Source organism: Leptodactylus fuscus, chromosome 1, assembly GCF_031893055.1.
Source record: "Leptodactylus fuscus isolate aLepFus1 chromosome 1, aLepFus1.hap2, whole genome shotgun sequence".
Taxonomy (NCBI): Eukaryota; Metazoa; Chordata; class Amphibia; order Anura; family Leptodactylidae; genus Leptodactylus; species Leptodactylus fuscus.
Window position 1 is genome coordinate 235,865,086 of NC_134265.1, and position 17,830 is coordinate 235,882,915.

The window sequence follows — 17,830 nt, forward strand, 5'->3', positions numbered from 1 at the left end:
TGCCTTAAAAATTGTTTATCATGGAGAGAAAGAAAAACATCTAAATAAAAGCTACAGAAGAGCTGTAAAAGAGTACAGGTTGAAAAACATTAACACACTTCACAATGACATTAAAAAAAAAAAAAAAAAAAAAAAAAATTATGATATGTCAACAAAATTGTCACCTTGCTTTATTGGAAGGTCCCAGGTAATATCGTCTTCTATTGATGTATTTCTTATCGGATCAAAGAATAAAAAGTCAGATTTTGTTCCTCCAAATCTTAGGAAGGCAGGAGAAAGCCCTCTTGATAAAGTGATAAGTTTCTGGGACCTAAAAGACATTTCAGATTTGTAAAGATTCCCATTTATTATTTGTAACATCCTAACACTGCAGCTACTGTATAAAGAGGTGCAAGAGGGATGACAAAGCCTTTTAGGTAAAACGTGTCAGGGCAGCTTCAATCCTGGTCAGTTTGTATGGTGGTTACCTATACATTGCTTTTGTCTCTTTTTCTCCTTGCCCTCTTCTATATAAAGTACATATACAGTTCTATGAAAAAGTTTGGGCACCCCTATTAATCTTAATCATTTTTAGTTCTAAATGTTTTGGTGTTTGCAACAGCCATTTCAGTTTGATATATCTAATAACTGATGGACACAGTAATATTTCAGGATTGAAATGAGGTTTATTGTACTAACAGAAAATGCGCAATATGCATTAAACCAAAATTTGACCGGTGCAAAAATATGGGCACCTCAACAGAAAAGTGACATTAATATTTAGTAGATCCTCCTTTTGCAAAGATAACAGCCTCTAGTCGCTTCCTGTAGCTTTTAATCAGTTCCTGGATCCTGGATGAAGGTATTTTGGACCATTTCTTTCTACAAAACAATTCAAGTTCAGTTAAGTTTGATGGTCGCCAAACATGGACAGCCCGCTCTCAAATGATCTGAAAACAAAGATTGTTCAACATAGTTGTTCAGGGGAAGGATACAAAACGTTGTCTCAGAGATTTAACCTGTCAGTTTCCACTGTGAGGAACATAGTAAGGAAATGGAAGACCACAGGGACAGTTCTTGTTAAGCCCAGAAGTGGCAAGCCAAGAAAAATATCAGAAAGGCAGAGAAGAAGAATGGTGAGAACAGTCAAGGACAATCCACAGACCACCTCCAAAGAGCTGCAGCATCATCTTGCTGCAGATGGTGTCACTGTTAGAGATGAGCGAACACTAAAATGTTCGAGGTTCGAAATTCGATTCGAACAGCCGCTCAATGTTCGTGTGTTCGAACGGGTTTCGAACCCCATTATAGTCTACGGGGAACAGATACTCGTTAAGGGGGAAACCCAAATCCGTGTCTGGAGTGTCACCAAGTCCACTATGACACCCCAGGAAATGATGCCAACACCTCTGGAATGACACTGGGACAGCAGGGGAAGCATGTCTGGGGGCATCTAACACACCAAAGACCCTCTATTACCCCAACATCACTGCCTAACAACTACACACTTTCCACATTCAAAAAAACCTCTATCAAAGTGGGATAATACCTGGAAACCTTCTTTACTCCCCAAATGGATGGACACAAACCCCAATTTAAGCTCAACAAACAGTAACAACCACCCCTTTAAATCACGTTCCCCATGACAACCACAAATGGAATAGGCAATGGGAATTCCAAAAGCCCTCACCCTTAACTGTCATTTTGAGTGTGTGTGTGTGTGTGTGTGTGTGTGTGTGTGTGTGTGTGTGTGTGTGTGTGTGAGATGTGGTAAGACCTTCCAAAATTCACTTTTCTAGCCCTTAACATGAGCCCTTCCAAACATAGTTACAGGACCTTAAGCTGAGCTACCAGCAGAGATTGAGGCCCTTGGCATGAGTAGAGCCTTGCACCAGCAGTGTTTTTGGCACTTAGAGTGAGTTGAGCCTTGTACCAGCGTGTGTCCCTTAACATCAGGCAGGCCCTAAGTTCTGCGCTTTGCACAAAAGTTCCACATTAACTAGGCTGAATGGTACAAAGATTAGTAGGCCCGAGAACCAGGAACAGGTCTTTCAATGGCTGTTGGATAACGCTTAAAGCACATTGTCCACCAGCCAGTCAGCCTCTACCTCCTCTTACCCAACAGTCTTGTCCTCCTTCCACCCAAAATTCCCAATCTTCCCAGAACAATAACCCCAACTGTCCCTGCTCCCCAGAGCTGTTCTCCCTTCCTTTGACTGTACCGCAACCTGCCCCTCCATTTCGCGATTCCACGGACCTAACAGACGAGTATCTGTGTCCAGATGCTCAAACACTAGAGTCTCCTCCATCTCCGGTCGATTTGGTGGCGGATGACCAGCAACCCACCCTCATCGACGACGATGAGACGCAGTTGCTGTCAGGGCAGCCAGTTGACATGCGCATTGTGCTGGAGGAGGAGGCGAGACAGGAGTTGGAAGAGGAGGTGGTGGACGACGAGGACACCGACCCCACCTGGACAAGGCGGATGTCAAGCTGGGAAAGTAGTGTGGATGTTGAGGCAGGTGCAGCACCAAAAAGGGTAGCTAGAGGCAGAGACATGTCCAGAGGCAGAGGTCAGCTGCTTTGCCGAAGCCAGGCCAGACCCAGAATGTCCGAAGATGTTCCCTTTTGTACCCAGCCCAGAAAAACTCCCCCATCGAGGGCACGTTTCTTGAAGGTGTAGAGTTTTTTCAAGGAATGCGCCGAGGACAGATATAGTGTCGTCTACACAATTTGCCTCTCGAAATCGAGTAGGGGCCCTGAGAAGAGCAACCTGTCCACCACTTCAATGCACCGTCATTTGGAATCCAAGCAATGGAATCAGTGGCAGACAGCAACGGCAGGACAAACATCGCCCGCCGTTCATGCCACTGCCTCTGCTCACAGTGCTGGCGATGCACTCCAGAGGACGAGCCAGGACATCACTTCGTCTGCCTCCGCCACTTTGTTGACTTCTCCCTCATCCTCCCCTGTTTCTGTCTTATCTCCTTCTCCTGCACCATCAAAGGCACCATCAGGCGCTTCTTTATAACAACCCACCATCTCTCAGACATTGGAGCGCCGGCAGAAATACACCGCTAACCACCCACCCACGCAAGCCTAGAACGCCAACATCGCTAAACTGCTGGCCCAGGAGAAGTTGGCGTTCCGGCTTGTTGAAACTCCCGCCTTCCCGGACCTGATGGCAACTGTGGCACCTCACTATGCCGTCCCTAGCCGTCACAACTTCTCCCGGTGTGGCGTCCCCGCCTTGCACCAGCACGTGTCACTCAACATCAGGTGGGCCCTTAGTTCCGCGCTTTGCTGCAAGGTCCACTTGACCACCGACACTTGGACAAGCGCCTGTGGTCAGGGATGCTGCTTATCTTTAAGGACAGGCAGGGTGAATGTGGTGGAGTCTGGTCCCGGGGTGCAAACTGAGGTACCCTATCTCCTCTCCCAGGTAAAAATTCATGGCAGGAGTAGACTAAAACCCTACGACGCTGCAACCTCCACCCCAGCTACTAGCGGCAAACGCTAAAACACTGGTGTGGGGAGACGTCAGCAGGCGGTGCTGAAGCTCATCAGCTTGGGGGACAGACAGCACAGTGCCTCCGAGGTCAGGGATGCCATCCTGGCTGAGATGGCATTTTTTTTTCCCTGCTACACCTGGGGCCTGGCATTTTTGCGCCTGTGATAATGGCTGGAACCTGGTAGCAGATCTGGAGCTTGCCAGACTCAAACACGGTCCACGCATGGCCCACGTTTTCCAACTTGTTGGTGCCATGTTTCTTTGAAACCTACACCATTGTGCCTGATATACAGGTCAAAGTGGGGCCATTTTCGTAAGTGAGAACTAGCCTCTGCTAGGCAGAAAACATTCAGAGCACACTCCTCTCATCTTCGCACCGTTGGCTGGCGGAGGAAGACGAGGGGGTTGGAGTGGCATCTGATGTCCCTGTCCCACACGAGGCTAGAGGGTGCACTTCAGTGCATCCCATTGCTTCACCACAAATGGTGTGAAGGGGAGTGGAAAATGGAGGAAATGGAGAGTGACCCTTACAGTTGGGGCCAGCAAAGGCATGCCAAGTAACACACTGGCACACATGGCTGACTTCATCTTGGGTTGCTTTTCAACACATATTTCACATCATGAAGAACAAATAATACTGGATTTTTACAAGCCTCGAACCCCGGTCTAGGTCTAATGTCTGTTCCTTTCTTATATTAGGGGAGAGGGGAAAAAAAATTACTTCAGTGATACGTTTAGCGTACATAGACTGACTATTAATGTGTATCCCACTTAGTGTTGTTAGGGTTACACACCGTCACAACCTGGCTAAAGCTTCTATAGCTGTTAATAAAGTCAACATAACTTTACGGTATCCAAAAAGACAGCTGGTACCGACAGAGAGCGAGACAAATGTCAACCAAAGCTGTGAGCTCTGAACACCCACAGTGACTTTGGCGTCATCATCATTATAAGGGAGCGGGTGGTAATAAATAACTTGGCAGTGCCTAAAACCCAAAAAGCTTATACAACTATATTTACATTAAGATACACAAATGACACTTTTCAGTAGCATGTCATGAGACAGGCTGATAAGATCTTCCTTTGTGCAGTGCTATTTGAAAGTTAAACGCTGCCTTTATTTTAATTCTGGAGAAGGTGCAGACATTAGATTTAGAACATGTTGTCTTCATTGTCCAAATCCTCTATATAGGTAATGTGTTTTTCGGGCCGAGCTGTCTGGGAACGAGCTGGTGCAGCACTGACAACCTGGGTGAATATGGCAAGAGCCTGAGATGTAGGGTGAATGAATCCCCAAATTATTTGTGGAATTCCCAGTGAGACAATGGCACTGTATAGCAGTAGCAAAAATTGTGGGTGCACGTAACCCCAATATATTCTTTGAATTCCCAGTGAGACAATGGCACTATATACCAGTAGCAAAAATTGTGGGTGCACGTAACCCCAATATATTCTTTGAATTCCCAGTGAGACAATGGCACTATATACCAGTAGCAAAAATTGTGGGTGTATATAGCCCCAATTCTATTGCTAGGGGACTTGCAGGGTATTTCTGAGGTGAAGGTGGGGGGGCACACCGTTGGAACGGGGATTTGGGGTGTATACGGGAATACACTGTCAGTGTGTTCCATTCAGGATCCTGGGAAAGCTGGGTTGCGGCGATTGAGCCCGTCAGTGCCACGTTACACTGACAAGCTTCTCCCTGGAATTGAAGTTATATGTAAGCCCAATATATTCTTTGAATTCCCAGTGAGACAATGGCACTATATGGCAGTAGCAAAAATAGTGGGTGTATATAGCCCCAATTCTATTGCTAGGGGACTTGCAGGGTATTTCTGGGGTGAAGGTGGGGGGGCACACCGTTGGAACGGGTATCGGGGGTATATATCGGGTATACGGGAATACACTGTCAGTGTATTCCATTCAGGATCCGCGGAAAGCTGGGTTGCGGCGATTGAGCCCGTCAGTGCCACGTTACACTGACAAGCTTCTCCCTGGAATTTAGCTCTTATAAGAGCTGTTGGTTGTCTTCTCCTTCCTATCCTAGCCTGTCCCTGCCTACCCAGAATCTAACCCCTAGCTAACTGGACGGAAACCTCCGTCCCCGGTGAATTACAAGCTCAGAATGACGCAAAGCTGGGCGTCGCTGTTCTTTTAAATTAGAGGTCACATGTTTTCGGCAGCCAATGGGTTTTGCCTACTTTTTTCAACGTCACCGGTGTCGTAGTTCCTGTCCCACCTACCCTGCGCTGTTATTGGAGCAAAAAAAGCACCAGGGAAGGTGGGAGGGTAATCGAGTAATGGCGCACTTTACCACGCGGTGTTCGATTCGATCATGCCGAACAGCCTAATATCCGATCGAACATGAGTTCGATAGAACACTGTTCGCTCATCTCTAGTCACTGTGCATCAGTCAGCAATACAGCACACTTTGCACAAGGAGAAGCTGTATGGGAGAGTGATGAGAAAGAAGCCGTTTCTGCACGTACGCCACAAATAGAGTTGCCTGAGGTATGAAAAAGCACATTTGGAGAAGCCAACTTCATTTTGGAAACAAAGATTGAGTTGTTTGGTTATAAAAAAAAAGGCGTTATGCATGGCGTCCAAAAAGAAACAGCATTCCAAGAAAAACACTTGCTACCCACTGTAAAATTTGGTGGAGGTTCCATCATGCTTTGGGGCTGTGTGGCCAATGCCGGCACCGGGAATCTTGTTAAAGTTGAGGGTCGCATGGATTCCACTCAGTATCAGCTGATTCTTGAGAATAATGTTCAAGAATCAGTGACGAAGTTGAAGTTACGCCGGGGATGGATATTTCAGCAAGACAATGATCCAAAACACCGCTCCAAATCCTCAGGCATTCATGCAGAGGAACAATTACAATGTTCTGGAATGGCCATCCCAGTCCCCAGACCTGAATATCATTGAACATCTGTGGGATGATTTGAAGCGGGCTGTCCATGCTCGGCGACCATCTAACTTAACTGAACTTGAATTGTTTGTCCAAAATACCTTTATCCAGGATCCAGGAACTGATTAAAAGCTACAGGAAGCGACTAGAGGCTGTTATCTTTGCAAAAGGAGGATCTACTAAATATTAATGTCACTTTTCTGTTGAGGTGCCCATACTTTTGCACCGGTCAAATTTTGGTTTAATGCATATTGCGCATTTTCTGTTAGTACAATAAACCTCATTTCAATCCTGAAATATTACTGTGTCCATCAGTTATTAGATATATCAAACTGAAATGGCTGCTGCAAACACCAAAATATTTAGAACTAAAAATGATTAAGATTAATAGGGGTGCCCAAACTTTTTCATAGGACTGTATCTATTTGCACTTTGCTGTGTTTTTGAACATTGTTCTGGTTTATGCCATTATCTGCATATTTTGCTATGGCTTTCTCTAATATGAATCACTCACCCCATACTACTTTCCTTGAATTTTTTCCTATACAGCAGTCTCCCTTTATCTATCTATCTATCTATCTATCTATCTATCTATCTATCTATCTATATTGCACACACACACACATATTGTAAATTCTTATTAATATTTTTGCCGTGTGTTTGCTTGCTTGGCTTCTGCTTAACTTAACCTAGCCAAGCGGCTGCATTACTAAAAGAAAGTACGTAACTGTAAGTACGTAATTTAGTTACTGAGCAAGTCAAAAGGTATCTTACTAATTCCCATATACAAGTCACTGCACACAGAGGCATAACAACCTCCGTAGTAGCCAAAGCAGCGGCTGGGGGCCCATAAGCCATTAAGTTGTTTTTCTACCCAGTTTCACCAAATCTTGCAAATGGATGGAACTGAAGTCAGCTTCAAGCAGCATCATTCGACTTTCCAATATAGACGTTTTTTAGGGCTCTTATAGAAATTTACCATCTCTAACATCTCAGATAGAGAAATATATTTTGTCTTCAAGCTTATGGAAAGCTACCAAGTCACAATAATATCTAAATTACTTCTGCTTTTCAGATGTTTAGATCAGAACATCAGAATTTATAATCTTTTGTAACATGCCAGACAGAGATAAAATGCTATCTTGCAGTTGAGGACTGGGGAGGGGATAGATCAATCAAGACTGTATGATGTCTGTCGCTGGGCACACTTATGTTTTGATTAATATAAAGGTTTATGTTGTACGCCAAATAAAGAGGAAATAGCCTTAAGCACACTTCCTGTGTTTGACTGGTCATTTCTGTGAGCTCACAATATTTTAAGATCAGGCACTGTGGGACTAAAGGTCATTAACATCTGAAGATGATGGTTTGACATCTGGCAGTCTCAGCGATCAGCCATTCTCAGCAGATGATACACAGAAAATGGAGCAAGAAGCAGATAGTTGCATTCATTGTGTAGAGAGAAGGGAGGGTTAGACCAGGTTACTACAAATCAGTTAGCATTCACCGTAATGGGAGCTTAGCTGCTGTGAATTAGTTCCACAACTATAAAAATAAATAAAATTAATATACAATATTTAACACTGTATTCTGTTTATCAGCTGCCAAAATTGGATGACTCATGGAGTTCCAAGTGACAGACCCCCACTGATCTTATATTGACAAGATACAGGGAAGGTTATCCATCCCCATGGAAGCTGGGAACATATTGAAGGATCCCATGCCCGCTTTAAATAGATTTCTAGTACAGGCTGCATATAGCCTGTAAATAGAGGTGAACAGACTTTCCAATACAATGCAATAAAGTTGTATATTACAGCACTGCAATACAGTAGTACAATATAGCACAGGTTATGTTGGATCTTGCCAGGATAACATTTAGGCTGGGCATAGACTTTCTTATTGTAGAAAAGTCCACACAGGTAATAGCATTCATAACAAAAAAAGGTCCTAATATACACTTCGAGCGGCGAAGGAAAAGCACTTAAATAAGAATGTCACCACTCCACATTACTCTGTCCTGAACTAGAATTCTTATCTCGGTCCCTGATCAAGAGCGGAGCATGGAGTGGTGATGTGCTTTTATATTCACTTTTCTTCTCACCGTTTGAAGTTTGTATCAGTCAGAATAATTGTGGTATTTCTGTAAGGATTTTCTCCGCCTCAGGGTCCGATCCAAAAGACCCCATGTGAACTTACCCTTGGAGAGGAAGCATCAGTATGGCTGCCATTGTAGAGAAAACCTGTAGTTGGAAGCAGCTGAGCATTTTGTTTTAGGGAGAGCTAGACTCCCGTACACAAACCAGGCAGCTGAAGACATTGTTGAATGTATTTACTATTCTGTTCACTGTTCCTTGCTCAACTCTGTTAAGGACTTCAGTAATGCCCATTTGTACCAATACCTTGTTGTCATTCTTGTGTCCTACAGTGCATGTTTAGCTTGGCATTAGTTGTCAGGAAGAATAAAGGTATGAATCCCACGCAGGAGGAAATGGTGCCGTCCCAGAGTGAGACACCAGGACCAGCAATCTCCAAGGCTGAGAAACCAACTCCCCTCTCCAAATTGGCATGGTATTAACCACAGGGCCAGGGGGCGTGCTACTGCCAAAGTTACCATCCAGTTTGAACGCTCCAGTGTGTGTTATTAGAGGACTAGAAGTAGAGGATGGAGTCATTGGTGAAGTTGTAAAATGTGGCCAATTGTATGAAAACTGGACTGGCCCTGAGTACACTGGAAGAAAAGCCCAGGAAAGTGGTGATATTAGTCAATTGCAAGTACCCAAAAGTTAGAGGAAACTCTGTCCCAGAATGTTAACAGATTACAGGAGCTTCTGGCAAATAGTACAATAGAGGAAGGATATGAATGGAGATGCAGAAATGCTGCTGCTAGACCAGTTTCAAATGGGTCTCAGCAATAAAGTGCTTTGAAAAAAAACAAACACACACCATTGAAAGAAGCTGAAGGAAGCCATTACCCTAGAGAAATTGGCCCCTCATTTGAAGCCACTCCTACAAAGGAGGCTCCTCCAACTGCAGACACCCTTCAACATTGTTAACCTCAATAGAAGTGAGGTGGCATAAATCAAAAGTCAGCAATCAGGTCAATGTCATCACCCTACTAAGAGTGTTACCAGTAGGGAAATTTGCCAGGGACTGCCTACTTCAGGCAACAACTTTCTGCCAGAGAAATTTAAAGGAGTTTTCCCACAAAATACATTTATGGCATATCCACAGGATGCGCCATAAGTCTGACAGGCGTGGGTTCCATAGATGGGACCTGCATCTACCCCTAACCTGCAGGTCAGGAGGTCTTGGAGACTTGCCAGGGGGCACTAGCATTTGGCTACGGGTGCTACAGTCATGCTATAAACCATGCTACAGAAGAGTGGCAGGGGACAGGACAAGGTCTGCTGTACCACAAGGCCAAGTCTGGGAAGAGATCATGGATCTTAAGAAACATGACATAAATCTTATTTGTACAAAATTGATGGCTGATGTACTGTATATCTTGAACAGGGAGTATAAATGTCAAAAGCAATGCAATGGTGTGTAAAAACTACTATGGTGGATACCATTGCGTTGTTTTTGGTTAGGGGGGTGGTGACATGCAGTGGTGACTGATCACTTGGTGTTGAAGGTCCGCCTAAACCTAGACAGAACCTAGTCCAAGTCCTGGGGGCACAGAACAAGGATTTTTTCATGTTACAAAGCTGATTTTGGGCTGACAAATTTAAACATGAAATTCCAACTAGGAACATCCAAACTACACATAGCGGTAAAGGTAAGTAGCACTTGTCCTATAAGTAGACCAAGACACTCTTAAGGCAGCTTAAGGATGGCAAGATTCCTTTGGGGTCCCCTATTGTGCTGATTAAGAAGAAGAATGGCACTCTGCTTTTTTTTTTTTTTTTTTTGTGGACTACTACCACTTGAATGTCTGTATGGCACATAATATGCACCCACTTCCCCACATTAAAGACTGAGGCATGGTATTTATCCACATTGGGTCACACCAGCAGGTCTTGTCATGTGCTTGTGGCTAACATGGCCCAGGAGAGAACAGTTTTTGTCATTCTGATCAAACTGTTTGAGATTTTGCAGATATGTTTAGATGCATATTCCAGAGGCATGTGGACCTGTGTCTGGGGAACCTGAATCATGAATGCTTACTAATTTACTTAAAGGACATCAACATCAACTTTTTCATTACGTTTTATGAGCACCTAGAGCTATTAGACCAAATCCAGACACAATGTGAAGAACATGGTTTTAGACTGAAGGTTCACAAGTGTTACTTATTTGAGAGTTTCAAGTACCTGGGACGTTTGATGTCCAAGGAAGGGGTCTAGCCCATGGATTCAAACATTCAGTCATTTCAGCAGTGGTCAGGGCCTATTAACATGAGTAACTTGAGAAGGCTCTCTTCTGGAGCTGGTCAATTATTACAGGAGGTTCAATATGGCTCTCTTGTATGCCATCCAGTCTTTTGGCTTCACTGTGGATTACTGACCTGAATATGCTCCCATAAAGTCTCAAGGCATGACAAGATTTTTCATTGATGTGAAGAGGCTGTGATCAGCACCCCATGCGGACCAAAATCCTGCTGATTAGCATGGGAGCCTGAAATGACTGGGCTGATTACAAGAAGGGACCTCCTAAAATATAACTTATTATCAATCTCATAAACACTAACAATTCAAAGTTTCTAGATCACCAACATAAAAAACATCCAATGTCAATCAGGCTTAGTAAGCAGGTACAGGGAGTAAAGTACCAAATACCACTTGAATAAGCCCTCTGACATTAGACAGGTGGCAATATGAAAATAAGGTCTACAGGATAAGTTTCCCAGAGGAGGGTAAGAGAGCGTAGTGCATAAAGTAGGAGGGCCAGCCCCTCTGCCGACATTACCAGTACACAAACTTTGGGAGGCAGCGTAACCACTAGGAAGAATTTACCATTAACACTGAAATTGCTGAAAAACAAAAACACTAAATCCAAAGGAATGACCATAAAGGGCAGCTGGCAGGGCCTAAAGGGATCTCAAATAAAGACAGGGAAGGTGTGAAGTTGAGTGGCTTGCTGATGAGAGAGACAGGACATGGTGGCTGTAGGGCAGCCAAGATGAGGAAACAAGTAGGTCCATGCTAGGCAAAACAGCTCTCACAGCAACCGTGAAGAAAAGGAAGAGGTACAGGTGCCATCACAGAGGAACCATGAAGTTTGAAGAGATTGTCCAAAGAGAACAAACCATTTACTGTAGATTTTTCACCAAAATGTAAAATTATCTGTATATTATGTTGTTTTGAAATCTCCTGCTAAAAATAATTACCAAAGTTTTTTTTTTTTGTACCGGATTTTAACTCCATCCAGCCAGCATTATTTAAAAAAAAAAAAAAAAAAAAAAAAAAAAAACACACACACACACCACAACAACCTTTTACTTTATGCTCCTGGGCAGTTCTTCAGTGATGCTGTGGTATACGTTGGGGAATATACGTTGGTATACCCCAGCATCACTGCACAAGTGCCAGAGGTACAGAGCATGTGCACTGAAGCCAAGGTATACTCCTCTTGCTTCAGTGAAGAACTGTCAGTGCAAGGAGAGTATAAAGTTAATTTATTTATTTTATTACAGGGACGCTAAACCCCTGGTCCATAAGCCCCTGTGGTTGGCTTAGAGTAAGTTCACACGAAGATATTTGGTCAGGATTTTGAGGCCGTATTTGCCTCAAAATCCTGACCAAAAAGACGTCTCCTATTGAAATCAATGGGAGCCGTTCAATGGGAGATGCTCATTCTTCAGGCCATTTCGCCTCGCGATTTGGCTTGAAGACACTCCCTCCTCCCGACTAGGTCCATTCATTGGGCCTAATCCAGAGCGGATTTCGCGACTGGATGTCGGTGCAGTGCAGCAGCATTCAGTCGCAGTACCCGTTTTTTGGACTGGAGCCTGAGGCAGCTTCCGCCTCAGGTTCCGGTCCAAAAAACTCTGTTTGAACTTACCTTTAGTGTCTCAAATCGCCCTGACAGATTCCCTTTAAGGGTATGTTCACACAGATTTTATTTTTCAGGCAGATTTTTATGTGGATGCACTGCATCCCGTTGCAGCTAGCCGTCGCGGAGAACTCACACAGCGGAAAAAGTTTCCACCGTGTGAATGGGCCCTTACAGTTAACTCAAAGATAATGGAGCTATATGGCTGCACTTCCTACGGTCACAAAGCAAATATGATCAAAACAGAAAAATGCCAGTAAATAAAACCAATAGAGTTACAACATCTACTGCAGTAACTTTTAATACGCTGTTTGGCCAATTTTACGTTTTGGGCAAAGGTTTTCTTTAATAATAGAATGTTTCTCCAATTACAAATGATAACTAGCTTATGATTGCTGACTTGTATACACATATAGAATATGGAACATGATACTTACTCAAGAAAGGCAATATACTTTGGCTCTGACGCAAGGCTGGCATCAATAGTTACGGAAAGAAATCTTGCGTTTAGAGGTGATCTGTTACTAGTCTTCAGATGTAGTTGTAGTTCCACAGGTGGTTCCAGAACATTGTTGCTGACCTTCAGCAGAGCACCAAGAAGAAATACAATATAGGCAAGAGTATACATTAGTCAGGTGCTATGTGGCGCGCTGTGAAAAAGAGGTGACTAAGATAGGCTAAACAGAAAATGCTGCACAGCCTGAAAGCAGGAAGAGATTTTTTCCTCTCTGGATCATGTCACATGCAGAGGAAGCTGTGTATATACAACCACAATGAATTGACTTTCTGCTTGGGTTGCATATGTTCTCAACTTCTCTAATCATAGGTCATTGGTTCTCTACTTCCTCCAAACACATTCATGTAAATAGTAGCTACAGCATCTCAGTGCATAGGTGACCAGAGACAGAGATAAGAAGCGTAGTAAATGTGGGACAGATAAAAACAAATGAACAGGTTTTCTCTATAGTCAGGTGATCCCAGGCAACTATAGGGAGGAGGCTCACATAGAAATAGCTAGCCCCACCCTGATAGCATGCCTGGCATAGCACCTGTTGTATCAGACCTAATGGACAGGTTATAGCTGTAGAAGACGTGCGGAATTAAAATTGTCATTTTCCTATGTGCAGATAGTGATTAGTTGAATATTTTATACAGGAAAAGCAACCAGGAAGCTTCACAGGATGGGGGAAAGTATACAATCTCCATTTCCAGCAGAATATATTTGAAGGCAAATACAGAGCTAATACGTGGGATCTCCAAATGATTGGAATAGCGGAATTGACAGGGCAGTAATGGTGATTCAGTGCCATCTGGAATACCCAATTTTCTACATGCATTACTGCTTGTGTCCGCAAAAGTCATGCGGAGAGGAAAGTAGTTCATGAAGTATTTTTCTCTCCGCATGACTCATGCGGACGCCGCATGGAAAACACATGGAACTCATTATAGTCTATGGCGTCCGTGTGCTTTCCTAAGCTCACCGATAGTCAATGCGTTTGGTGTTTCGTTCGGGTATCCCCGAACAGAATACCGAACGCAGATGTGAACCAGGTCTTAGATACAACAGATGGCAATGAATCACATAGAAAGGGAAAAGAGCATGAAAAGCAATCACAGGTGTTACACAATGCCATCTTATGTGCGCAGTTAGTACATTACCCTGTGACATAGACTGAAATTTACTATTATAGTTATGATTAGACGCGTGAAATAACTACTTTGGAAATCATTTGGATTTATCTACATTTTTTAACATGATATATCTGTGGGTGTAGATTTTGGGTAAAGGACATGGCTTAAGGCTAAGGGCCCATGTTGTGGAAACACAGCATTTTTTGTTTTAGATTTTGCTGTGTTTTTTTGAGTCAAAGTCAGGAGTGGCTTGGAAAGGATTGGGAAATATAAAGGAAACTCTTAGGGCCCCTTCACACGGCGTAAGTGTGCCACTCATTTAGACAGGTATACACGTGTCCGAGCGTGGTGCTTCAAAACAGAGCCCATTGATTTCAATGGGAAGTGCGCGTATATCGGCATATATGCGCACTTCCCATTGAAATCAATGGGCTCTGTTTTGAAGCGCCACGCTCGGACACGTGTATACATGTCTAAATGAGTGGTGCGCTTACGCCGTGTGAAGGGGCCCTTAGACATTTTCCGTTCTGTTAGATCCACTCCTGACTTTGACTCAAAAAATTGCAACATAAAATGCTGCATTTCCGCAATGTGTGGCTTTAGCCTAAAAGTATCACAATGCAGCAAAAATGCACAAAAATAGTGTTGAAAAATTCCACCTCAAAGTAAACCCACAAAAAGGTGGTATAATCATAGGCTAGATCATCTATGGCTAAGGCCCTACATAGTGAAATGCAACTAAAAATGCTGCAGAAAAAAAATTCCAAAAAATGCTTTGCTTTTTTTCTGTGGCATTTTTTCTTGATTAGGCTAAGGCCCTACGGGACGACCCACAGTTATAAAGCGCTGCAGGAAAAACCGCAGCGGGAACGCATCGTGGATCTTACCGCAGCACTTTAAACAGAAAGTTTGCTGTGTTTTCCTTCCTTACAATTATATCTATGGGAAACCGCCGGCTTTTCCGTAGATAGAATTAACATGCTGCGATCTCCAAAACCGTGCCACTTTGCAGTTACTGTAAAATGCGATTTTCCCCAACCCGTGGGGTCCCGGCCTAATTTGTCTTTTTCTCAGTGTTTTTTCTTTTTACATTATATATAGGGATTAGAGATGAGCGAACGCCGTTCGATCAAATAGGTATTTGATTGAATATCAGGCCGTTCGAGGTATTTGTTTCTAATCGAATACCACGCGGCAAACACACTAAAAATTCATATCCCCTCCCACCTTCCCTGGTGCGTTTTTTGCACCAATAACTGTGCAGGGGAGCTGAGACAGTAACCACGACAACGGAGGCATTGAAAAAATTTTAAAAAACCATTGGCTGCCGAAAACATGTGACCTCTGATTTATAAGAACATCGGCTGCAATCTTCGTGACATTTGCGGTGAGAGATAGGGAGAGAAAGAGATCTGCTGAGGGCTAGATAGGTATTAACTTCTAGTAAGCAGGGAGAAACAGAAGAAAAACAACAGCTCTTTTCAGAGCCATATACTGCAGGAAGAGGAGTCCAGTTTTCCACGGGGTGTCCCCCCAAAACAGGGATACAGAGCAATTCAGTCCAGATATATAAGCTAAACCCAGCTTTGCAGGCGGTGTCTCCCCAAAACAGGGATACAGAGCAATTCAGTCCAGATATATAAGCTAAACCCAGCTTTGCAGGCGGTGTCTCCCCAAAACAGGGATACAGAGCAATTCAGTCCAGATAAATAAGCTCAACCCAGCTTTGCAGGCGGTGTCTCCCCAAAACAGGGATACAGAGCAATTCAGTCCAGATATATAAGCTAAACCCAGCTTTGCAGGCGGTGTCTCCCCAAAACAGGGATACAGAGCAATTCAGTCCAGATAAATAAGCTCAACCCAGCTTTGCAGGCGGTGTCCCCCAAAACAGGGATACAGAGTAATTCAGTCCAGAAATATAAGCTCAACCCAGCTTTACAGGGGTCATATTTTTTGATCGAGTAGACGGATTAAAGAGATAAATAGGGGGCGTGTCTAAGCAATGGCCGCATGAAGACATCTTTCACCTCAGCTCCCAGACCCCGAGTCGTTCTAGCTGTTCCCTGGGGGTTCTACAGCTCTCCTGCTCCCCCCAGTCATGATGGTTCGCCGCCTGGGTAGAAAACCTACCTCTTCTTCCCTGGGCAACTCGCAGATAGCCCGGTTCCTGCTATCTGCAGCTTCTCCCTCAGTGCCGCGGACCGGATCCAAGATGGCACCAGCGCGCGCCTCCTCTGCTGCTGCCGTCCCGCCCGGCGCTCTTCAGCCTTTCCTGCAACCGACATCGTCGCAGCCTGGGCCCTCCACGCTCCTGCCACCACCACCGGACCCAGGATTGATGCCACAGTGCAGCCAGGTACCGTCTTCCCTGCCCCTGCCTTTACAAGATGGCGGCCGCGACGCTGCTGAGCGGCTTCCATCGCTGTCTCCTCTGGCGGCAGGCTCATTAACCCCTGTGCCACCACTGCTGCCCTCCATAATGGCACTACCCTCACTGTTGGACTCTGCTAGGGGCCCCCCAGCCTGCCTCCACATCCTCCTCTACCTGCATGCCTCCACCTGCCACCTCTCCCTCTCTGAACCCTTTCTCACAGACTCAAGGTCCATCCTCAACTGACCCTAATGGGGGACCCCTCCATCCCTCCTTGAATGTGGACTCTCACATGTTTGTGCCTCCTGCTGCTATGGGTCTTACCAGCCCTGCTCTCATTACTCCTGTGCTACAGTCCCCAGGCTCCCATGCTGCTGCCTCCGCTGACATGGACCTGGATTTTTCAGCTACTCCAGTGGTGCTACGAGCCCACCCTCCGTCTGATTCCTCCGATTCTTCCATGCAGGGCGAGTTGTCCAGGTCCTACCGTCGTCTTAAACGTATTAAGCTAGAATGGAACCTCCTGGGTACCCTGCCCACTATCGGACCTAGAAGCTATTGTCCGCAGGGTTGAGGAGAAACAGGAGACCGTCCTAGCAGAATTTAAATCAGAACTCCAATCCCTTGCTGGTCAGGTTTCCACCCAGCAGCAACAGTCGGCTCCCCTAGATCAGCACCTCACTGAGGTCGAACAGTTTATCTCCACTCAGCGTGCCTTCAACCAGCAGGTCTTGCTCCAGGTGGATGACCAAGAGAACAGAGGCCGCCATAATAATGTGAAGCTGAGAGAGGTCCCCGAAGTTGTTTCCTCGGCTGAACTTCGCTCCACAGTAACTGCACTCCTCAATACGGTCCTGTCGTGTCCTGTGGAGACGGAGATCAATATCGACAGGGTCCACCGTGTCATGAGTTCAAAGCGTCCTGCCTCGGATCCCCAGGATGTCTTGTGCAGGATCCATTTCTTCAGGGAAAAGGAGGACATTCTCCAGGCCGCCTGGCGGCTTGGTCCAGTTTTCTATCTTGATTCTTCTATTCTGATTCTCCCAGATGTCTCCCGCCGCACTCTTGCCATGAGGAGGATGCTCAAACCGCTTCTGCACTTGATTCTGGACTCTGGTGCTACATATCGATGGGGTCATCCTTTTCACCTGCAGATCCGCAAGAATGGAGTATTGTTCCTCCTCCGTTCTCCTGACCAAGCAACACCCTTGGCCCAGTTCCTTGATCTTCCAGATTTGTCGTTGCCGGACTGGCTGGCTTTTCCGCTGCCCCCTCCTTAGCCTGCTGGCCTCCTCTCCATCTCGTCCTCGGCAGCAGTGTCCAGTGGAAAGTTCCTAGTGGGACTTCGGCTGTTACTCTGTATCCTTCTCCTTGGCATTGATCTTTGGACTCTGTTTTGCCATAACCTGTTTGTGCCCCGGCCTGGCCT

General features: G+C 45.0%; 1 protein-coding gene across 1 annotated transcript in view; it reads right to left on the bottom strand.

Annotated features, from left to right (window-relative positions):
* The window catches only part of HPSE (heparanase), a 32,153-nt gene extending 19,006 nt beyond the window's left edge, over window positions 1-13,147 (bottom strand). Inside the window, exons 1-2 of the mRNA XM_075284539.1 lie at window positions 12,836-13,147; window positions 165-310 (exon numbers count right to left, since the gene is read on the bottom strand). Coding sequence (XP_075140640.1) covers window positions 165-310; window positions 12,836-13,026 — 337 coding nt within the window. The 5' untranslated portion in view covers window positions 13,027-13,147. The remainder of the gene's footprint in view (window positions 1-164; window positions 311-12,835) is intronic.
* Window positions 13,148-17,830: the final 4,683 nt, after the last annotated feature.